The sequence below is a fragment of the Nematolebias whitei genome, chromosome 16 (assembly GCF_014905685.2).
Source record: "Nematolebias whitei isolate Nwh7 chromosome 16, NemWhi1, whole genome shotgun sequence".
NCBI lineage: Eukaryota > Metazoa > Chordata > Actinopteri > Cyprinodontiformes > Rivulidae > Nematolebias > Nematolebias whitei.
Window position 1 is genome coordinate 37,650,154 of NC_056513.1, and position 12,035 is coordinate 37,662,188.

Consider the following 12,035-nt stretch of genomic DNA (forward strand, 5'->3'; position numbering starts at 1 on the left):
ACCAGCAGCTCAGGGGCCACAGTTACTGAAAACCAGCAGCTCAGGGGTCGGACATCCAGCAATTAACGTCATGATGTAAATAAACCAAGTATTATAATGATCTGTTACTTTTTAAATTTGTTTGTTTTATTGCATTGAATCATAAATGCAATAAACAGAACCCAAACCCAGAACTCGAAAAAATAAATGATTTATGAAATCATTGTTGGTCCGGACCCAAGTCACTGACCCGGAGGCCGTCGGCTGAATAGTCCGATTTATTTAAATTGTTTATAACGTGGGGCTGTTAAAAGTGAAAGAACTGTTGTTTTGTCTTTAGTTTGTTGTTTTTGTTTTACTGATCTTTTTCATCTGCTGTAAAACATTTAATTGTACAAAAAGTGCTTTAAAAGGAAAGACGGATTTAATTTGTTTAATTTAGTTCAGTTAATAAAATAATTTGTTAATTGTTAAATGTCATGTCCAATTTTAAGTAACAGAAGAAAAAAAAAACCACCTTTTTTTTGTTGTTTATCTACTTTATTTTGTTAATTTTTTTACTTAATTCTGTAAACTTGTTTACAATATAATGGTTTGTTTGATTTAGTTAATCAAATTTATTCTGATGTAAGATTTATTTTATTAACATACATTTTGAGTTTTATATTCTTTTTATAAAGACACAAAGATCAATTTGAACTGTTTGTTTATTCGTTTTAAAATAATAATTTTAACTTCCATCCATCCATCCATTATCTTTACCCGCTTATTCCGTTTTTGGGTCACGGGGGTCGCTGGTGCCCATGTCCAGCAATCACTGTGCGAGGGGCGGGGTACACCCTGGACGGGTCGCAAATCCATCACAGGGACACATAGAAACATACGAGACAAACGAGACAAACAACCATTCACTCTCTCACTCACACCTAGGGACAATTTAGAGTTACCAATCAGCCTAACATGCATGTTTTTGGTCTGTGGGAGGAAACCGGAGCACCCGGAGAAAACCCACACATGCACGGAGAGAACATGCAAACTCCACCCAGAAAGGCCCCTGGACCGGGGTTTGAACCAAGGACCTGCTGTAATTTTAACTTATTTTTTCTAACTTTTCCCAAATATTTGACAACAAAAAGGCATAAAAACTTGTCACAATATTAAGATAAACCAGATTTTTGTGTCTTCTTCAGTCTGGCTCTGTGGTTTCTTTTGTGTCTGATGATGTTGACACAGGCCAGGATTCTGTGGTCTACACTCATCTCCAGGCCAGAGATCACTCGTTCAGGGATGAAGATGTTCACATCCTTGATAGAGAGGAACGATGGTTTGAGAGAGGAGTAAAGCCCCCAGTATACTCCTGCGTACATCCATACGCAGAGGTACGCACGTACGTACGCGAAGGTACGAGCGTACCCCCCAGGGCATGTTCGTGCAAAGCTCAATTTTTACGACTGCATACGCGTACGCGGTGTCACACAATAAACTGCCCGGCGACGGACTGTTTTGTTTGCAACACCAATGAATTAAATTCCCCTTCTTCATCCCTGATCTGGCCTTTTCTTTTGTTTTTTTGCCAAGAGGCAGTGATCTCTTCCTCCTCTGTTGATGCCATGACTGAAATGGTGACAAATGAAGGAATTTGTCACGAGCAAATTAAACTCAGGTCCAGCGTGGCTGCGGGAGGGTCTGGAGGATTCCTGGTGGGCTGGTCTGATGTGTGGGCTGCAGGGCCAGCGCTCCCTGTTTTTTGTTGTTGTTTTTTTTAGATCTTTTTTATTAACAACATATAAACACAGAACACCGCTGTGGCTGAGGCTGCCATCGCTTGCTTTTTTTATTTTTTTCTGACCTGTCAATCAATCCAGTAGGCGTGTCAGCAAATGACCAATCGGTGACCTTAATTTGTCCCGAAGGTAAATGCCCCTTGTCTGTGAAGTTGCTTTGCAGTTGCTCGGGGTGTACGCTGGAGTAAGAAATCTGGACCCTCTGCGTACAATACACGCGTATGTACGCATGAACGGACGTACGCGGCAGTATACTGGGGGCTTAAAGGAGGCCATCTTTGTGAAGAGAAACCGTCCATCATTAAACAGGGGTGGAGGCCTCCGGGTTCAACTGTCCCCCCCTTACAATGCTGTTATTGCTAGTATCACTCAGTGAATAGCAAGTGGTAATCAGGGCACTAACGATCGGCCGTTAGGCTGATGGTCCTCCTTGATCATGTGACCAGCTAGTTCTGGATGTCAACAACAACCTGGCTGATCCACTATGAGAAGGCGCTATTTATAAGACTGAGTTTATTGGAGCTCCTCAGACTGAAGAAGTATTTTGGATAAAAGACGAAACATTTCAACAATTTTTTAAATTTAATTAATTTTTTTTAAGAATCCGTCCAAAGGACCTAACTTAACTTTGTTAGATTTGTTCTGTATTAATCTCAATCCCCTTTTTCTCAGGGCGAATGCATCTCTCAACCTGGAGAGCCAGATTAACAAGGTGGATGGTCTCGTCTCTGGATTTGAGAGAAAGCTCAGTGACGATGGTCCAGTCCCTGATTTACCAAATGCGCTTCAATCCAGCTTAGAGGAGATTCAGGTAAAAAAAAAAGTGCACAAGATAAACACGAGTGTTTCACAGTCTGTTACACAAAGGCAGCTTTCCATTCATTATAATCTGAGGGTCTCCTTCGTTGTGTTCAGCTTCAGAAGAAGTCTGTGGCAGCAGCTCAGAGTGACATGAGAAAGCTGAGTCAGGATCTGGAGACTACCGAACAGCTGTGTCGCTCCCTGGAGCAGGGCTACCAGGAGTACTGTCCTGACATCCAGCGCCAGAGGAAGGATGTCAAAGAGCTGCAGAGTCGTTACATCAATGTTGAAAACCAGCTGAAGGAGAGGTGATGCTCAGGCTCTGAACTTGTGCCTAATCAAGACAGAAGTGACAATGCCTTTACTATAACTTAAATCTGTGATACCCTCCTCAGGGAAAGCATGCTAAAAGAGGCATCATCTAAGAACCAGGAGTTTCAAGGAACGTGTAAAAACCTGAACTCCTTCCTGGACAACCTGCCAACGTATAAGAACAACTGCACTGATGATCTGTCAGAAGTCTCTGCTAAACTCAGCTCCCAAGAGGTAAGTCAATGTTCCTACTATGCATGTATACAATCCAATGTGGAGAAGCCTTCCCTTTGTTTGTCGGTGCATTTATTGAATTAAAATTTCTTTCTAAAAATGATATACTGTTATTATGGCACATTAAAATGTTTAATGCTACGTTCTTTACTATAGAGAGTGTTGGATGACCTGAAGAGGAGGGAAGACGACATAGATAGAGTGGCTAACCTCTCTGAAGACCTGCAGAATATACTGAATGTAAGAATTTAAAATAAAGAGAAGCAGCAATCAAATTTTATGACAAGCAGAAAAATATACAATCATTTTGTAGAAACGTTTTTTTTTATTTTACGATTAAGTAAAGAAATGAAGGAAGTCAAAATCTTTTCATCTGTGCAGGAGTACGATGGTTGTGTCAACAAGTACAACAGTACACTTGAGGACGCTGGTGCGACTATTCCAAAGAAGCCTCGTATGCTCACTCTCTCTGATTCTGTTCAGAAAGAGGTAACATATTTTAGCTCCATACACATTTCTACATTGATTAAATACAGAAAAGGTTTAATTAGAGGTTTGTTTACCACAGGAAAAAAAACTAACGAATCGATATGCTGAAGCAACAGCCGAAAACATTCAACGCCAAAAGCAGATGAGCCTGGCCAAGAATGTGCTTTTACAAGTAAGAAAACAAGACACAAATCAAAATAAAATGCACTTTTCACTATAATCATTAAAATAAAACTGCACAGTAAAACCATCCCACATTTTTGTGAATGTGTATAATTTGCTTTTCCTGCTGCAGAACGAAGAAAAAGTTCAGGTGGTGGCGAAGCAGCAAGTACAACTGGAAAACCAGCAGAAGAATGCGTTGGAGTTTGACAGTCTGCAAAAAGAGCTAGAAGAGGAAAAAGAGAGGACAGCTCACACCATAACAAACCTCAGATCCTTCAAAGACAGGATGATTTCACTTAAGAGTCGCAGAGGAGTGGAGCGGGTTGAGGAGAAGGAAGTACTGCAGTACTACAGAGACCCAAAACTGGAAAGTGATCTGGCTACTCTAAGGAACAAACTGGATGAAGAGATCCTAAAGAGAACCACCACCCGGACAGAGGTTGAGGTGATAAACAAGAAAATCGTCAATCTGGAGGACACTATCACAAACACTGCTCCAAAGCTGGTGACTAGGGAAGTGACAGAGTTTGAAAAAGATCCTCAGCTGGACAAAGAGGCTGCTAAGATGAGAGATGAGATAGCGAGGATGAGAGATGAGATTCGAATGAGGGATGGGGAGCACATACAGATGAAGACGGAAGTCACGATTCTCCAGCAGAAGAGACCACCCATCAAAGAGAAGGTGGTTAAGAAAGAAGTAGTTAAAGTGGAAAAGGATCCAGTGATGTTGAAAGCAGTACGAACATTTGAGACTGAAATTTCCGATGAAGGCAACAAGTGCAAGCTCCTCAATGATGAAATCTTCCAGACAAGAAGCCAGATTAACGCACTTGAGAGGCTGATACCCAACATCCAGCCGAAGATCATAACTAAAGAGGTGAAAAAAGTTGAACAAGACCCTGAACTTATCACAGAGTCGAGTAACATCAGAACACTGGTGGAAGAGGAGAAGATTGAAAACACCACCTTATCCAAAGAATTGATGGATCTGCAAAGCCGCTACAGACAAGTTCAAGACTGGAAGCCAAAAGTTGAGGTCAAAGAAATTGTTAATGAGATCTACTGGGTAGACCCAAACACAGAAGTAGAGATAATGCGCCTTCGCAAAGAAATACAAGATTCCAATAAACAGCGTGTTGGTCTTGAGAGGGAGATCACACAGATCACCACAGAGCTGAACATCCTTCGTTCTGAGAAGCCCAAAGTGGAAATGAAAGAAGTTCTCCAAGAGGTGATCAAAGAGGAAAGAAGCCCTGAAATTGAGCGAGAGATTAAGAGGCTAAATGATCAAGTGAACAATTTATACAACCAATATGAATCCCTCCAGGACAAAGTGATCCAGCTCCGAAGAGAGAGAGATGAACTAAAAATGGAAAAGTCCAAGATAGAGACCAAAGTTGTCACCAAAGAAGTAATTAAGTATGAGCCTGATCCACTACTGGAGAAAGAAGCTGACCGTTTGCGCAAGAATGTGCGAGAAGAGGCACAATTGCGGCGTAACATTGAAGAGATGGTTTTTGACCTGCAAAACAAATTCATCATCCTGGAAAGGCAGAAACCAGAAGAGAAAGTGGTTGTGTCAGAGGTTGTGCGTTTACAGAAGGACCCACGGCAAATAATGGAGCATGAGAAGCTCAGCAAGAACCTAGATGAAGAAGTTCTGAAGCGACGTCGGATGGAGCTAGAGTTACAGCAATTAAGAACCAAGCTGGAAGATAAAAGAAGGATCATAGAAGAGAGTGATGAGCGCCAAAAGAGGATACAAGCTGAGTTTGAACTTAGAGAGATTCGACTGCGCATCACACAACTGGAAAATGCCCCACCACCTGTCGAGGAGTGTATAGTTGTTGAGGACGTACTTAAAGTTGAGCGAGACCCAAAACTGGATAGAATGACAAATGGTTTGAGGTCAGACATGGACAAGGAAACCAGCGATATCCTGCGTATCCAGAGAGACATCCGCAATGTCACTCTAAAGCTTGAGATTCTGCAGAAAGAGAAGTCTGGTGAGAAAACAGTGTACAAAGAGGTGGTTCGTGTTGAGAAAGACCAGGCTGTCGAAGCTGAGAGAGATCGTCTGAGGGAGCAGGTATCTCAGAATAAATTTGCTCGACAAGACCTGGAGGATGAAATTAGACGTCTTAATGACAAATTTAACTTTTTGATGAACGTCAAAAGCAGCACTTCAAGAGATGAGAGAACTTTTGTTTCAAAGAGAGATGCCTTATTGAGGGAGAAGGAAGATTTCACACGAGAACTCAGAACATTGGAAATGAAAAAACACGATATCAGTCTGTCATTCCAAACACAGAGTCGACTTATAACTGAAAGAACACAGATGAGCAGACAGAGGAGCCTTAAGATGGAGTCAGATGTTCAACAACTGGAGAGACAGATCTTGGAAGAAAAAGAGCAGATCCGTCAACGAGACAGCGCCATTCGTGAGCTTCTGCTGTACCTGCAGAACGAAGAACAAGTAGAGACAAGAACCAAGGAAACCAATGTCTCCACCAGAATCACCATTCTGGATCCAGAAACAGGAAAAGATATGTCTCCCTTTGATGCCTACATGGGAGGCCTTATTGATCGTCTGCAGTACATTCACCTTCAAGAGCTAGAGTGTGACTGGGAGGAGATAACCTCCATGGGTCCTGATGGCGAGACATCTGTCCTACAGGATCGCAAGAGTGGAAAGCAGTATTCTATCAAAGATGCACTGAAAGAAGGAAAGCTAACAGATTATGATCTAAAACAGTACAAACAAGGCAAGCTGCCCATCTCAGAGTTCGCCCTTCTGGTTGCCGGTGACACAAAGAAGCAGCCCAAGTTTAACTCAATCCCCTCAAAGTCTACATCAACAGTAAAATCACCCTACATAGACATTTCTTCTGCTTCTGAAACATATCCAATTGCCGGAATAGTGGATACAAACACTGACGCCTACTACACAATACGTAGTGCTTCAGTGCGCAAACTGATAGACCCCACCACTGCCCAAAAACTTCTCGAGGCTCAGGCAGCAACAGGTGGTATCATTGATATCAACAACAATGAGAAATACAAAGTTCAAAAGGCATCAATGAGAGGTCTTATTGATGACAGTCAAGTCCAGCGGCTGCTTAATGCAGAGAAGGCTTTCACTGGAGTTGAAGACCCTGTGACTAAAGAACGTTTGTCTGTGGGAGAAGCCATTCAGAAGAACTGGATGCCAAAGGACACGGCAATTCGCTACATGGAGGCCCAGCACGTGACAGGAGGGCTGGTCGATCCTAACACTGGTCGCAGAGTGAGCCTCTTGGATGCAATTGGGTCTAAAATGATTGACAACACAATGCTAAGAGATCTGCAAACTGAGGCAGCCCACATCAAGGATTTCATAGATCCACTCACAAAGGAGAAGGTCAGCTACAAACAAGCTCTGGAACGCTGTAGGAAGGATCCAAAGTCAGGCCTACCCATGTTGCCTGCCTCCTCCAACAACACTGTCCGATTCTAGAAATGTTTACCTTTTGAAGTTATCTGGTCTGTGAAGCATTGTGGTAAAAATGTAAGACTAGATATGAAAAAAAAAGGATTTCATTGAATAAATACAAAGTACATGTTTGACTCATGAGATGTCTTCTACTACAAAGCTTTCTGTCAAGCCAAAATATTTGCTGCTGAGTTGCATTTGTTTACCAGACATGTCTTGTGTGGCAGATTTGTTCCTTTTTTTCTTTTTGTGAATTAATTTAAAAACAGAGTATCACTGCTGTTTAATCCTTATCATTTTTTGTTTTGGGGTATAATGGGACATGGTGCAATGTTAATTGTCAGGATTAATTTGATTCTGTATAACTTGGTGTTCACTTTAAACTCAACATTGTTTGATACCTTTTGAAGAAACATATCAATAAATTTAAATTATGATTAAAGAGTATGAATCCTCCACTTTTGATTCTGAGCTGTTATACATCTACACCAAATGTTTTTCAATTAAAAAAATACCAAATTACACAACATTAGATAATAACCCAGTAACACCATTTCGATGTTTCTTATAACAACTATTAATTTTAGACATCTTAATTGTCAGGAAACAGCGGTATGTTCCTACACTGCTATTAAATGACAAAAAGGAAGCACAACTCCACCCAGTTAGAAGAAAAGCTGTTTCCACAACTATAAAAGAACTGGCTGTATCCATCCTGTAGAAAATATTCACAAACATATGAATAGACATAATGAAGAGTGCATGAGTCTCATAGCTCCCACATACTTGGGCGTACTGTGTACTCCGTGAGCCGCGCGGACACTGCACACGCACTGTCCACAGACGGTTGAGACTTCATACTCAAGCGTACACCCTGATGGGCTACAGCCCTGCTCTGCAGGAAATGGGCGTTTACCTTCAGGACAAACTGATCTCGCCGATTGGTCATTTGCTGAAACGCCCACTGGATAGATTGACAGGTTGCAGAAAAAAAAAAAAACGAGAGCTACCAGCCACCCTGGGTAGAGGCAGTTGGCAGCCCAGTGGTGTTCTGTGTTTATACGTTGTTAATAAAAAGTTCTAAAAGATAAAATATCAGGGAGCGCTGTCCCTGCAGTCCACACATCAGACCAGCCCATGAGGAAATCTCCAGACCCTCCTGCAGTCACGCTGGGCCTGATTTTAATTCTCTTGTGACAAATTCCTTAATTTCTCACAATTTCAGTCATGGTGTCAATGGAGGAGGAGGAATAGATTGCTTGCTTCTTAACAAAAAGAAAAAACAAACAAAAGAAAAGGCCATTAAACCAGATCAGGGATGAAGAAGGAGAATTTACTACATTGGTGTTGCATACAAAACAGTCCGTCACCGGGCGGTTTATTGTGCAACACCAATTTACGTGGTCGTAAAAATTTATCTTTGCGCAGACATGGCTTACAGATGTCTATTTCGAGTCTGCATTGAGTCTAATAGGGTATGCGCGGACCTCTGCGGAGTGAAGTATGCCCGAGTATGTGGGAGCCTTTAATCTGAGAGGTACATCTTAACCAACAGACTGCTGTCTGTGAGGATCCACAACTTCTCCTCCACCATAACCCTTAGCAATGGTTCCCCTCAGGGCTGTGTGTTAAGCCCCCTCCTGTTCACTCTGCTCATATATGACTGTGCACATGACTGTGCACCTACCCATCCAGGCTGCCATATTGTAAAGTTTGCAGACGATACAATAGTGGCTGGATGTATCACAAACAATGATGTGTCCGGCTACAGACAGGAGGTGGAACACCTGGAGAGCTAGTGTAGGAAGAATAACCTTCACATCAATGTGAAGAAGATGAAGGAGATGATCATAGATTTCAGAAGGAACAAACACACCTACCCCACCCTGAACATAGGAGGATCTGCGGTGGAAGTGGTCTCCAGATACAAGTACTTGGGTGTGCACCTGAATGACAACGTCAGCTGGAGTAACAACACTACCAGCCTGATGAAGAGACTCTATTTCCTCAGGCGGCTGAGACGAGCTGGTCTGGGAAGCTCAGTCCTCACTTCCTTCTACTGGTGTGCAGTGGAGAGTATCCTGTGCTCCAGCATAAACATGTGGCATGGAGGCTGCACAGCTGCAGAAAGAAAAGCTTTGCAGAGAGTGGTGAAGGCTGCACAGAAGTCTGCTGGAGTCAACCTCCCCACCATCACAGACATCTACACCTCCAGATGCAGGAAGAGGGCCACCTGCATCATGAAGGATCCCACTCACCCAGCACACACACTTTTGCCCCGCTTCCTAGCAGGCAGAAGGTTAAGGAACATTTAGTGTAGAACCACTAGACTGAGGAACAGCTTCTAGTGTATCTCACACTGGGTCAGGAACGGGCAGCACTGATCAAGTTCCCCTTTAAACTCCTCAGGCAAAGTCAGGTGAGGTTCGTGAAAAGATGACATGCGGTATTGAGGTGAAAGTGGGGCTGGAGAGACCTGAGGAAGGGCCTGTGAGGTAGATAGGTTAAACAAATTGTGATCATACTCATAATTTCCTGCATATTGTCTTCTAATTTTACAATAGCTCCCTCCACACCAGGGCGTCATTCTTGTGTCGGCATCAAATCCGTATTTGGCTAGATTATACTGACATGAACCGTTTAAAGGCTCTTAAATAGAACAGGTGCAGAGCATGAGGCTGATTGAGCTGAGGGTGACAGGACAAGACTAATGAAGGGACAGAAAAGTCACAGTATCGAACACTAACAACTGCACTCTCAGCCACGCCCACTTCTCCACTGCAGAACGGAGATCGACAGAGGAGGAAGGAGGAGGGAGGAGGAGCTGCAGGAGGAGGCTTTTCCTGCTGTATGGGCTGCACACAGGTGCAGCAGGTGCTAAATAATTTAAAATAAATAATTTTAATTAATAATTCCATGCCGATCGTGCGGCTCATCCATCAATCAGTCAACTGTGTGTCATGTCCAATCTTATTTTGAAAAACCGCGATAGAGTGAGTCCGCGCTAAACGAACAGCGAACATGTGTTAAAGACAGAATGTATTGATGGTGACCCACTTAGCAGTGTGCACTCCTGTGGTGAGTGACAGACTTGCAGTCAGTTGGAAGAGAGAACAGGGCTCAACTGCTGTCACTTTGGTGACTGACACACGCCAAGCCAATCACCAAAACCACTTCCCATCCATCCATTTTCTTTACCCGCTTATTCCATTTTGGGTCACGGGGGTCGCTGGTGCCCATGTCCAGCAATCACTGTGCGAGGGGCGGGGTACACCCTGGACAGGTCGCAAGTCCATCACAGGGCCACATAGAGACAAACGAGACAAACAACCACTCACTCTCTCACTCACACCTAGGGACAATTTAGAGATATCAGTCAGCCTAACATGCATGTTTTTGGACTGTGGGAGGAAACCGGAGTACCCGGAGAAAACCCACGCATGCACGGAGAGAACATGCAAACTCCACCCAGAAAGGCCCCTGGACCGGGGTTTGAACCAGGGACCTGCTCGCTGAGAGGCAGCAACTCTACCAGTTGCGCCACCATGCTGCCCACCACTTCCCATAAGAGTATTTTTTAATTAATTAAATTTTTCAGAACAAGACATCATGAATTTATTGCAAAAGTTGGAATCAGTTTGATGGAACTGTGATGGTGTTTAGCCATTTTCACAAAGGTGTCGCAATTCACAACTGAAGTTTATTTTCTGACTTAGCTGCTCGTTGTGGCCTTTATTACTTGGAGCGAACCTGGATTTCATTACAGAACTAAGGCCTTGTTCACATGGAAATACAGTTTTTCCAAAATGATCTTAGCTGTCATTTACAAAAAAATCCTTGTAAACATGAATCCAGTTATAATAAAATCTTTACCTACACAGAAACACCAAAAACAACAGAATATTTATGGTTGTAAGAGATTCAGTTTACCATTTTTTAAGGTAAAACAAAGAATACATAGTGGTAACAATAACTAAGAATTACTCAGAGAATTAGAATCAGTTTGTGATGTTGGGTAATAAAAGGTCAACGCTAAAGTTCTGTGGTTTGGGCCGCATTAACGGAGACAGAAATGTAGACACTCTTCCGAGGTGTAGAATAATAGGTGCCTGTCATGCATTTGCATGGCAGTCCCCAATAACATGAATTATGTGCTGGCATTTCTGCCAATGTACGAGAGGTGGGGGACACCCTGGACAGGTCTCCAGTCCATCACAGGGACACAGAGACAAATGAGACAAACAACCATTCACTCTCTCTCTCACACCTGGGGACAATTTAGAGTTACCAGTTAGTCTAACATGAATGTTTTTGGTCTGTGGGAGGAAACTGTTGTACCTGAAGAAAACCCATGCATGGAGAGAACATGTATACTCCACCCAGAAAGGTCCCAAGCCAGGATTTGAACCATCGACCTTCTTGCTGAGAGGTAGCAGCTCTACCAACTGTGCCACTGTGCTGAGCTAGTTTCAGATAAAGAAATTTCAGCTCAGTGTGACTGTTTTTTTTTCTTGGAGTTGAAATCAGATGCTTGGACAATGCTCTGATGTAGTTCAAATAAAACAGAACCGTTATACAGGTTTAGAGTTAGGCTGCTTTGTAGGTAACTTCTTGCAGTTAACCTGTTGATTGTATGTTGCAATGGTGGTAACAAACAAATTTCAAATTCAAATTCAAAAATACTTTATTAATCCCAGAGGGAAATTATTTGTTGTTGTAACTCGCTATCCTCATTTCATTAAGAGATGTTATAGATGCTGATGGCTGTAGACAGGAAGGATCTCTTGTAAAGGTCCATC

The 12,035-nt window shown here is 42.7% G+C and overlaps 1 protein-coding gene across 1 annotated transcript in view; it reads left to right on the forward strand.

The window, feature by feature from the left end:
- Positions 1-7,554, forward strand: part of evpla (envoplakin a) — a 32,483-nt gene extending 24,929 nt beyond the window's left edge. Inside the window, exons 16-22 of the mRNA XM_037689988.1 lie at positions 2,436-2,574; positions 2,679-2,872; positions 2,960-3,110; positions 3,267-3,350; positions 3,492-3,599; positions 3,679-3,771; positions 3,895-7,554. Of these exons, the coding sequence (XP_037545916.1) occupies positions 2,436-2,574; positions 2,679-2,872; positions 2,960-3,110; positions 3,267-3,350; positions 3,492-3,599; positions 3,679-3,771; positions 3,895-7,260 (4,135 nt within the window). The 3' untranslated portion in view covers positions 7,261-7,554. The remainder of the gene's footprint in view (positions 1-2,435; positions 2,575-2,678; positions 2,873-2,959; positions 3,111-3,266; positions 3,351-3,491; positions 3,600-3,678; positions 3,772-3,894) is intronic.
- The last annotated feature ends 4,481 nt before the right edge of the window (positions 7,555-12,035 follow it).